This window comes from Simochromis diagramma, unplaced genomic scaffold (genome assembly GCF_900408965.1).
Source record: "Simochromis diagramma unplaced genomic scaffold, fSimDia1.1 OVJJ01000768.1, whole genome shotgun sequence".
NCBI lineage: Eukaryota > Metazoa > Chordata > Actinopteri > Cichliformes > Cichlidae > Simochromis > Simochromis diagramma.
The window spans coordinates 643980-656152 of NW_024387035.1; the positions used below are offsets into that span (position 1 = coordinate 643980).

General features: G+C 45.5%; 1 protein-coding gene across 1 annotated transcript; it reads right to left on the reverse strand.

Annotated features, from left to right (window-relative positions):
* Window positions 1-126: 126 nt before the first annotated feature.
* Window positions 127-10078, reverse strand: LOC120740812 (NACHT, LRR and PYD domains-containing protein 12-like). The gene is made up of 5 exons (XM_040043289.1): window positions 10035-10078; window positions 8912-9085; window positions 5837-6007; window positions 1909-1955; window positions 127-134 (listed from the first exon to the last, which is right to left on the reverse strand). Exons 2-5 carry the CDS (start codon window positions 9007-9009, stop codon window positions 127-129), a joined length of 324 nt encoding a protein of 107 aa, XP_039899223.1. The 5' UTR covers window positions 9010-9085; window positions 10035-10078.
* Window positions 10079-12173: the final 2095 nt, after the last annotated feature.

Genomic DNA, 12173 nt, shown 5'->3' on the forward strand with positions numbered 1-12173 from the left:
TGCAGAGGAGCTGGTTGTGAACTGAGCTTCAGAGAAAAACAACATATTGATATTCACTCTGAAGCTTTGAGTGTAAAAAGACAGAAAAACAACATGTGGATCCTGGAATAATGGGAGCTTCCATCTTTAAAGGACTGAAGAGGAAGAAGTTTACAAGGAATCATTTAGAACAGCTTCAAACATCAACTGATTGAATCCATGAATCTGAAAACGTGTTTCTGAGTGAAAGAGACAGACATGTACAGACTGAACTATCTGTTCAACAGTCAGAGTGTTTCTCTAACAGGAGACACTCTTTAAACTAGGGCTGCTCGATTATGGCAAAAATGATAATCACGATTATTTTCACTGACATTGAGATCTCGATTATTTGACGATATTTATTTAACAATAACAATGTATTGAATAATGACTTTAAAGATTGTCAAAAAATAATATAAAATAGTGTGCAAATACTGATAACAGTGCAAATGTTTGCAAAATAAAAATAAATGAAAAATGTAAACATCTGTGTTTAGTGAACTTTGCAGTGTTGCTCTGTGGTGCAGCTACGACACCGTAGCAAAGTTTACACACTGTGTCCACTTGATCCACGTCTGACCCCTCAAACCCATAATGTTTCCACACCACTGAAGTTTTTTTACCTCTCTTTTCAACCAACGGCAGTCACTCTCCTCTCCAAATAACTTCGGCTTAGCTTTCCGAGCTTCCCTCGGGTCCGCTTAATTAGCGGTCCCCAACCCCCGGGCCTCGGACCGGTACGTGAATCGTTTGGTACCGGGCCGCGAGAGTTGAGGCTCAGGTGTGAAATGTATAGTTTTCAGGGTTTTTATCGGTTTTCAGCGTTATTTTGTTATCGTTTACTCGGTTTTCCTTGGTCTTTTCACGTGTGTTAGGAATAAATTTTCTTTTTTTCGGTACCGGTACTAGTTTTATTTTGTTGTATTTATCCGCGACACCTTAAAGGCCGGTCTATGACAATATCGTCGGGCATAAACCGGTCCGTGGCGCAAAAAAGGTTGGAGACCACTGCTCGTAATTGTTGTGACGCGTGTTCGAAATGCAGAGAGGTGCGCTCGATTTGCCACACGGAGCAGCGCGAGAGTAAAGCACGAGGGAGGGGCTAATAATCGGCTCGGTCATTTTTAATGATCGTTGAAAGCCCAGATCGTAATCGAGATTAAAATTCGATTAATTGAGCAGCCCTACTTTAAACTCAGCTCAGCACAGGGACACTGAGGAACCAAGATACCTGAATCTAAACCCAGGATAAAGAGTTTCAGTGAATGTGGTGCTAAAGGTGTGAATATGAATCAGATTGTCAGAGGAGACTCTGTAGAAGGACAGAGTGCCGGCAGGAACGTCCACATACACCGCTACTCTGTTAGAGACAGAGATTGAGGAGGAGATGGATGTTCCTCTGCTATTGTGCCAGACAGAATGAGGACCATCATCGTAGCAGATCAGGCTCCAGGACTGATCATTGTAACCAAACCAACAATCTTTACTGTCTCCTTTCCTTCTGATTCTTCTGTAACTCACTGACATATAAACCCCTCCTTTCCACTCGACCTCCCAGTAACAGCGACCAGTCAGACCATTTTTACACAGCAGCTGAGGCCAGTAATCAAATCTGTCTGGATGATCAGGAAATGACTGAACCTCCTCCACATGTGCCACCTTCCTGTTGTTGTCAGACAGTTGGAGTTTTGTGTGTACTGTGTTTGCGTCGACTGTGAGTTGACAGGAATCTGATGGAAAGAACAAACACAATCCAGCTGCAGTTATTGATCATCTGTTCATTGATTGACTCCTGACATCAGAGATGTAAATGAGTGATGTGACAGTTTGAAGATGGTTGAATGTGTGCTGCTTTGTTTTCATGAATCACATTAAAAACCCACTTACATTTCCTCAGACCTGGTCTCAACCACTGGACTCCAGCAGGCTCCACCCTGAAAGGAGGCGGGGGGGGGGGGGGGGGGGGGGGGGGTGTCAGACCAGCACAGTCTCTTTCAGCATACACAACTGGACATTACATGGCTCTCATATACATACTGTTAGACACTGATAAAGGAACAGTGCAACATTTTCACGAATACACTTATGAGGAAAACATTGAGACAACAGTTTATCCTGCCCCGGATAGGGTTACTGAGGCCCACAGCCAGAAGAGGGGACATGGGCCCATCCTCCTGCAGGCCCACCACCCGCATGAGGTGCCATAGGGGTCGGGTGCATTGTGTGCCGGGAGACAGCCAGGAGCAGATGCCCTGGCGGACCGATCCCCGGCTACCAAAATTGGCAATTGGGACATGGAATGTCACCTCTCTCGTGGGGAATGAGCCTGAGTTAGTGCATGTTGAGAGGTACCGGCTAGATATAGTCGGGTTCACCTCTACGCATGGCTTGGGCTCTGGAACCAGTCTCCTGGAGAGGGGGTGGACTCTGTCTCAGTCTGGCGGGCTGGGGTGGGTATGCTACTATCCCCTCGGCTTGCTGCCTGTACATTGGGGTTCTTCCCGGTGGATGAGAGGGTTTGTTCTCTGCGCCTTAGGTTCAGGGAACAAGTCCTGATTGTCATCTGCACTTATGCGCCGAGTTGCAGTTCAGAGTACCCAGCCTTCTTGGAGTCCCTGGGTGGGGTGCTCCACCTGAAGACTCTGTTTTCCTACTGGGAGACTTCAATGCTCACGTGAGTAATGACAGCGAGACCTGGAGGGGCGTGATTGGGAGGAACGGCCTCCCTGATCTGAACCCAAGTGGTGTTTTCTTATTGGACTTCTGTGCAAATCACAATTTGGCCATAGCAAACTCCTTGTTCGAACATAAAAGTGTCCATAAGTGCATGTGGCACCAGGACCCTCTAGGCCACAGGTCGATGATTGATTTTGTAATCGTATCACCAGACCTGCGACCATATGTTCTGGACACTCAGGTAAAGAGAGGGGCTGAGCTGGGGAGGACGCTGGACAGACCCAGTGCGCCTAAACATGTAGTGAGGGTGTGCTGGGAACGCCTCCCAGAGGCCCCAGTCCGTGAAATCTTCAACACACACCTCCGGCAGAGCTTCAACAGCATCCAGAGGGAGACTGGGGACATTGAGTCCTAATGGACCATGTTCAGCATCTCCATTGCCAAAGCTGCAGCATTGAGTTGCAGCCGCAAGGTGGTTGGTGCCTGTCGTGGTGGTATTCCCCAAACCAAATGGTGGACACAAGAGGTGAAGGGAGCCACAAGGCTGAAGAAGGAATCCTGTCAGGCTTGGTTAACCTGTGGGACTTTGGAGGCAGCTGACAGGTACTGACAGTCAAAGTGGATTGTGGCTGAGGCAGTGGCTGAAGCAAAAATTTGGGTGTGGGAGGAGTTCGGAGAGGCCATGGAAAAAGACTTTTGGACTGCCTCAAAGAGATTCTGGTAAACTGTCAGGCGTCTACCAGTATTGTGGATAGTGTTGGTGGAGCGCTGCTGACTTCGACTGAGAAAATAGTCGGACGGTGGAAGGAATACTTGGACGACCTCCTTAATCCCACTGACACGTCTTCCAAGGAGGGAGCAGAGTCTGGGGATGAGGGGGATGACCCGCCAATTTACGGGGGCGAAGTCACTGAGGCAGTTAAACAACTCCTTGGTGGCAGAGCCCTTGGTGTGGATGATGTCCTCCCCGAGTTCATGAAGGCTCGGGATGTTGTAGGGCTGTCCTGGTTGACACGCCTCTACAATGTTGCGTGGAGATCAGGGGCAGTACCCCTGAACTGGCAGACCAGGGTGGTGGTCCCCATTTTTAAAAAGGGGGACTGGAGGGTGTGTTCCAACTACATTGGGAATCACACTCCTCAGCCTCCCTGGGAAAGTCTATACAAGGGTGCTGGAAAGGAGAGTTCGCCCGCTAGTCGAACCTCGGATACAGGAGGAACAATGCGGTTTTCGTCCTGGTTGCGGAACACTGGACCAGCTCTTTATCCTCTCAAGGATACTTGAGGGGGCATGGGAGTTTGCCCAACCAGTCTACATGTGTTTTGTGGACTTGGAGAAGGCATTCGACCATGTCCCTCGGGGTGTCCTGTGGGAGGTGCTATGGGAGTATGGGGTGTCTGGTCCATTGCTACGGGCTATTTGATCCCTATACAACCATTAAGAGCTCGGTTCACATTGCCGGCAATAATTCGGACTTGTTCCCTGTGGGGGATAAGCTCCGCCAGAGCCGCCCTTTGTCACCAATTCTGTTCTTAATTTTTATGAACAGGATTTCTAGGCGCAGCCAAGTGGCGGAGGTCTTTCACGTAGGTGGTCTAAGAATCTCATCTCTGCTTTTTGTGGATGATGTGGTTCTGTTGGCTTCATCGGTTGATGGCCTCCAGCTCACTCTAGAACGGTTCACAGCCGTGTGTGAAGCAGTGGGAAGAGGATCAGCACCTCGAAATCCGAGGCCACGGTTCTCAGCCAGAAAAGGATGGAGTGCCCACTCTGGGTCGGGGACGAGTTCCTACCCCAAATGGAGGAGTTTAAGTATCTCGGGGTCTTGTTTGTGAGTAATGGGAGAAGGGAGCTGGAGATCGACAGACGGATTGATGCTGCAGCCGCTGCACCAGTCCGTCGTGGTGAAGAGAGAGATGAGCGCAAAAGTGAAGCTCTCAATTTACCTGTCTGATCTACGTCCCTACCCTCACCTATGGTCACATGCTGTGGGTAGTGACCAAAAGAACAAGATCACAGATACAAGCAGTGGAAATGAGCTTCCTCCGAACAGTGGCTGGTCTCTCCCTTAGAGATAGGAGAGGGTAGGGAGGGAAGTTCAGCCATCTGGGAGGGGCTCAGAGTAGAGCTGCTTCTCCTCCACATTGAAAGGAGCCAGCTGAAGTGGTTTAGGCATCTGACAAGGATGCATCCTGGGCGCTTCCTGGGTAAGGTGTTCTGGGCATGTTCCGGAACACCTCACCCAGTGACTTTGAGGACTGGTGCCAGCAGAACTACCTCCAGATCAACACAAGAAAAACCAAGGAGCTGATGGTAGACTTCCACAACCAAAAACATCCTCTACTTCAACCACTAAACATCCAAGGTATGGACATTTTGAGGCTGTGGTACCTTGGTGTACATCTGAACAATAAACTTGACTGGACTCACAATTTAAAAACCCTCTACAGAAGAGGGGAGATCAGGCTGTACCTGCTGTGGAGACTGAGGTCTTTCGGAGTGAAGGGCCCACTCCTGAAGACCTATGACTCTGTGGTGGCCTCAGCCATCTTTTACGGTGTGGTCTGCTAGGGCGGCAGCATCTCTACTGGTGACAGGAAGAGACTGAACAGCCTGATCCAGAGGGCCAGCTCTGTTCTAGGATGCCCACTAGACCCAGTGGAGGTGGTGAGTAAGAATGGAGAAAGGAGAATGGTGGCTAAGATGTCATCCCTGTTGGACAACATAGCCCACCCCATACATGGGACCCTGACAGAACAGAGCAGTGCTACCCAAGATGTGGGACAGAGATGGCCGCTACCTTTACAGGGAAAGACTCAGCTGAACATTTCTATCTATTTCACACCTTGGCTCATGTGATGAGGCACATAATTAATAATGGGTCAACGACCCTTTTTAGGGATAACCAAATTTTAAATTAAATTAAATACCTAAGTCTCTCCAAAATTTTATTTTAGAACTGAAGAAGCTTCTCATATGAAATGTCTGCAAGAAAAAGCCCAGTTGCTCTTTTCAAGCTCCTTAGATTGTCTGTAATGAGCAAGCACTTCCCTTCATTTGTGACATCTGCATGAAACTGAATGTAGGACACAGCAGATGTTTTCAACTTTTCCTCCTCTATCAGACATTCTCTCCATACCTGAGAGTGTCTAGTCTCCAATGTGGATCCTTCAGTCCAGCCAACAAACTCTGGACTGAGTCTCCTGGATGATTGTAGCTCAGGTCCAGCTCTCTCAGATGGGAGGGGTTGGAGCTCAAAGCTGAAGCCAGAGAAGTACTGCCTTCCTCTGTGATCAGACAGCCTGATAGACTATATAAACACACACAAAAAAACCAATACATTTGTTAAAACTTCACTAAAGGCTTATTTTCAATTATTTTTATGGATAAAATACCCATTCAAATTCAAATTTTATTTGTCACAAACAAATGAATGATAGTCAAATACCAAGTCCACAAGATACATGTAGACTTGTTGGATAAATTCCATGCACCCTCAAACACCTGAAGAAAACTTTGTGAGATTTCTTGTTTTATTTGTTTAAGAAGAAATAGACAATTTCATCAAATTCTGATATGTAATATTGTAATATTTTCTTTTTATAGGCCAAGGAAAACCAGTCATAACAGAGAATTTACACAGTTAGTAGGTAGTGTGCAATTTAGACATTTTTTGTTTGTTTGTTTGGTGTGTGTGTCAGAACAGTTGGACAATGATGGAATGTCACACACACTGCTGTTACGGCTGCTGTCGTGGGCTGGGATTATGACATGTAAATGTGAGTGTGCAGGTGCGCCTCCAGGAGTGGTGGATCCCGAAGATGGTACACCAGGAGTATAAGACGGCGCGGTTGAGGACGGCAATCATCCATCCTCGGTTTTACCCCAACCAGCTGGGGCTGCGACATGCCCTGTGTTGCTCTGCAAGTCATGAGGAAGTTCGAGTGGATCGCCTTTTCAGTTGGGTACAGTTTTCTCATGTTTAGTTAGTCAGGGAGGTAAGTGATTGTTGTTTAGTTATGTTTTTGGGGGCTACGTAAGCAATCGCTCCTCTGAGTTAGCTTCTCTTATTGTTGTTTACCGTTCGAGAAGCCAAGCAGGAATTCCTCCGTGTCAGCCCAGCTGATCTTGTTTTTGGACACACGGTACGCAGGCCGTTGCAATTACTTAAAGAGAAATTATTGTCCGAATCGCATCAGGTGGAGGATAATGTGTTGGATTATGTATGTGCTTTTAAGGAATGTCTCTCTCGTGCAGTTGGCCCGCGACCACTTGAGGCGAGCCCAGGGCATTATGAAAGCACGTTTTGACAAGAAATCCGTGGTTTGGAATTTTGCCCCGGGGGAGAAGGTGCTGGTTTTGCTTCCAGTGACTGTGTCTAGCATTCGAGCTCAATTTTCTGGTCCTTATGAGGTGGATCGGAAAATAAGTGATACTAACTATGTCATTAAAACGCCTGATCGGAAGTGAAAGTTGCAAGTGTGTCATGTTAATATGCTCAAATGTTATGTGTCCAAAGAGCTCGCCACCGGTGATGTAATTTGCTCTGGGCACCACAGAGTACCACCCACAAGACGATGGTTTGATGGAAAAAAGTGGCTGTATACTGGGGGCTCGGAGATTGGAATTGCGAGATGTTGGCCACTTTGGAGTCCTCCCGCTCTCATTTGCCACCCCCTGCTCATAGGGATGTCCTTGCGTTAGTGAAAGCTCATCAACCTTTGTTTTCTGACTACCGTAGGCAAACATCTGTCCTGTGTCACGACATCACGGTGGAAACTGACAGGCCGATAAAACAGCACGCTTATCGTGTAAACACCACAAAGCGGAGCTTGATGCAGTAGGAAGTTGAATATCTCATTGAGCATGGCCTTGCTATTTCCAGTCATGACGCGTGGAGCTCGCCTTGTATTCTGGTAGCGATAGTGGACAATATTTCCAGAAAGTGAATGCGGTTACCAAACCAGACTCGTTTACGCTCCCGCGGATGGAAGATTGCCTCGATCGTGTTGGTTCTGCTCAGTATGTTACAAAGCTGGACCTATTAAAGGGGTACTGGCAGGTTCCATTAACACCTAGGGCTTTGGAGATCTCTGCGTTTGTAACGCCCGATCACTTCCTCCAATATACAGTGATGCCTTTCGGGTTACGTAATGTGCCCGCAACGTTTCAACGCCTTATGCAGCAGGTGCTGTGTGGAGTGTCTAAGTGCGAGGCATACTTGGACGACGTGGTTGTCTATTTTACCCTGTGGCCTGAACATCTCGCAACACTTTCTGAGGTGTTTGGGCGGTTCAACGATGCCTCCCTCACGCTCAACCTTTCTAAATGTGAGTTCGGGAAGGCTACTATTACCTATTTGGGCAAGCAAGTGGGACAAGGGCAGGTATGGCCCGTGACTGAAAAAGTTCAGGCCGTTGTGGACTTTCCAGTGTCACAAACTCGGCACACGTTGCGTCGCTTTCTGGGCATGGTTCTATCGGGGGTTCTGTAAAAACTTTTGTTTTGATTCAGGGGAACACATTTTTTCCCTTGTAGTTTTGGCATTGGCTACGGTCCACGGTAGCCTGTGTTACTGTTCTTATAAAAAAAAAAAAAAAAAAAAAAAAAAAAAAAACACCCGGTAACCAGATAACATATCGTCTCTGTCTTCTGTCGGAGGGATATTAAAATATGTTATATAGTTTCGTCTGGCTTGATCGCAAATGGTGTTCTATGACTTTTGATGGTTATAACCCTTTATACTTTTTATATATGAAATTTCTGCACAAATTTTGGTCCTATTGAAATGAATATGAAACTACAGTCCATCTAGTGGTATGAATGGCAAACTACAGTCATGGTGCGTTTGGCTTCCTCTAGTGAAAGAAAGGTAAACTATACTCAATAGCAGTACATTTTTGCTCTAGTTAATATTAGCGGCTAAAGTTTTAAATGATTTCTTAAACATGTTGGTGATTTAATGCTAAAAAATAAACTGTTTTTAAGTGTTTTTTGTGAGATTTTAGGTTGTGTTAAGGCAGTACGTCAAAATGAAAAAAACAAAGAAACTGCCAATTTAAACGTGAGGTTGTGTTGAATAGAATGCCAACAAACGAGACATTTTCTTTTAATGTAAAAGAATAGAAAGGTCACATTACAGTTAGTGAAAAATAGCCAGTTACACTTTTGATTTCTGAAGGGTAAATGACTGCTTGACTGTCTGAGTTCTAACCTGAGAGTTTCCAGTGTACAATATGGACTCTCCAGTCCTGCAGACAGAAGTTTCGCTCCCAAATCTCGCAGATCATTGTTACTCAGGTCCAGCTCCATCAGACTAGAGGACGGGGAGGTCAGAATTGAGGACAGAGCCTCACAGCTTCTCTCTGAGAGGTTGCAGCCACTTAGTCTGAAACAATTATTATTGAAAATAGTTTTATTGTTTCATGTAGACAAGAGAAATACACTTCATACAGGGAGTGCAGAATCATTAGGCAAATGAGTATTTTGTCCACATCATCCTCTTCATGCATGTTGTCTTACTCCAAGCTGTATAGGCTCGAAAGCCTACTACCAATTAAGCATATTAGGTGATGTGCATCTCTGTAATGAGAAGGGGTGTGGTCTAATGACATCAACACCCTATATCAGGTGTGCATAATTATTAGGCAATGTCCTTTCATTTGGCAAAATGGGTCAAAAGAAGGACTTGACAGGCTCAGAAAAGTCAAAAATAGTGAGATATCTTGCAGAGGGATGCAGCAGTCTCAAAATCGCAACGCTTCTGAAGCGTGATCATCGAACAATCAAGCGTTTCATTCAAAATAGTCAACAGGGTCGCAAGAAGCGTGTGGAAAAACCAAGGCGCAAAATAACTGCCCATGAACTGAGAAAAGTCAAGCGTGCAGCTGCCAACATGCCACTTGCCACCAGTTTGGCCATATTTCAGAGCTGCAACATCACTGGAGTGCCCAAGAGCACAAGGTGTGCAATACTCAGAGACTGAATGTCAGAAATGTATATTTGTGAATGTGGAGATGTTATATTGGTTTCACTGGTAAAAATAAATAATTGAAATGGGTATATATTTGTTTTTGTTAAGTTGCCTAATAATTATGCACAGTAATAGTCACCTGCACACACAGATATCCCCCTAAAATAGCTAAAACTAAAAACAAACTAAAAACTACTTCCAAAAACATTCAGCTTTGATATTAATGAGTTTTTTGGGTTCATTGAGAACATGGTTGTTGTTCAATAATAAAATTATTCCTCAAAAATACAACTTGCCTAATAATTCTGCACTCCCTGTATCATTTTGTTACAAAAGTCTTTAAAATGAGTACATATTTACTTACAGAGCTTTGTTGGCGATGTTGACCACTGGCAGCAGCCTCAGAAAAGCCTCCTCTGAAGCAGAGTATTTCTTCAAGTCAAACACATCCAGATCTTTTTCTGATGACAGTAAGATGAAGACCAGAGCTGACCACTGAGCAGGAGACAGTTTGTCTGTGGAGAGACTTCCTGAACTCAGGGACTGTTGGATCTCCTCCACTAGAGAACGATCATTCAGTTCATTCAGACAGTGGAACAGACTGATACTTTGCTCTACAGACAGACTGTCATTGATCTTCTTCTTAATGTACTGGACAGTTTCCTGATTGTTCTGTGAACTATTTCCTGTCTTTGTCAGCAAACCTTGTAGGAGAGTCTGATTGGTCTGCAGTGAAAGACCAAGGAGGAAGCGGACGAGCAAGTCCAGGTGTCCACTTGGACTCCGTAAGGCCTTGTCCACAGAACTCTGGTAGAAGTGTGTCTCTGCAGATTCTCTTGTTTCACGTGTCTGGGAGGTTGTTTGCTGTTCTTCCAGCAGATTGACTCCAGAGTTGATGAAGGTCAGATGGACATGAAGAGCAGCCAGAAACTCCTGAACACTCAGATGGATGCGACGCGAGCGGAGGGAAGCAGCTTGCCCCTGATGAGGTTTATCAGCAGCACATCCACTGAGGTGGACTTTCTAGGGTCAGTTAGGATTGTAGTTTTGTGGAAGTCCAGAGGAAGTCGACACTCATCCAGACCATCAAAGATGAACACAACCTGGAAGTCTTCAAAGCTGCAGATTTCTGCTTCTTTGGTTTCAGTAAAGAAGTGATGAACAAGTTCCACCAAGCTGAACTTTTCCTCTTTCAGCACATTCAGCTCTCTGAAAGTGAATGGAAATATGAACTGGATGTCCTGGTTGGCTGTGTCTTCAGCCCAGTCCAGGCTGTATTTCTGTGTTAAGACTGTTTTCCCAATGCCAGCCACTCCCTTTGTCAGCACTGTTCTGATTGGTTCATCTCTTCCAGGTGAGCCTTTAAAGATGTCTTCTTGTCTGATTTTTGTCTCTGCTCTGTCTGGTTTCCTGAAGGCCATTTCAATCTGTCTGACCTCATGTTCATCATTGACCGCTGCAGTCCCTCCCTCTGTGATGTAGAGCTCTGTGTAGATGTGATTCAATAGGGTTGGGTTTCCTGCTTTAGCGATCCCCTCAAATACACACTGGAACTTCTTCTTTAGTGTAGATTTAAGTTTACACTCACTCCAATAGACGTCTCTATTAGAAGTTCCTAAAAGAAAGAATAATTCAATTCAATTTTATTTATATAGCGCCAAACCACAACAACATTCGCATCATTGTACAGCAGAATAGACAACAAATATCAGTCCAGAATTTTTATATTTATGTTTGACTATCACTTTAGGGTTAGACATTAGTAAACAACCTGTTCAACCAGCAGCTTAAATCTTTATAGAAATCCTCTTACTCTTGTGCAGAAGGTCAGCTAGTTCATCCTGCTTCATTCTCCTTAAAAAGTCCAATGTGATCTTCACAAATGCCTCTCTGCTGCTATTCCTCTGCTCCTTGTCCTCACCCACTTTCTCTTCAACCGTTCTCTGACCTTCCAAGTATTTCAGATCATTTGGACTGACAACTTTTTGAATCTTCTTCAGTTCATTCTTCACAAAAGTGATGATGTTGTCCTGCAGTAGCTGGAATAGAGTATTGTGTCAATTAATATGTTACATTACAACCTCAACTGGTGGTGCAGTGGAAGAAGAGAGGAACAATGAACAGAGGGAGACCAGGAACAACAGACAGAAATAGCCAGGAGATATGAAGGTGTTGTCATAATCATATTTCTGTTGCAGTCCACAGCATATTTTGATTCCAGAAACAGAAGCCCAGGAAAGCCCCCGGACCAGATGGCGTCTCACCCTCCTGCCTCAAAACCTGTGCTGAACAGCTGGCTCCCATCTTTACTCGCATCTTCAACAGATCCCTGGAGCTGTGTGAAGTTCCCTCCTGCTTCAAATGCTCCACCATCATCCCTGTTCCCAAGAAACCCACCATCACAGGACTGAATGACTACAGACCTGTCGCCTTGACGTCTGTGGTCATGAAATCCTTCGAACGACTGGTCTTTGCCCATCTGAAAGACATTACAGGCCACCAG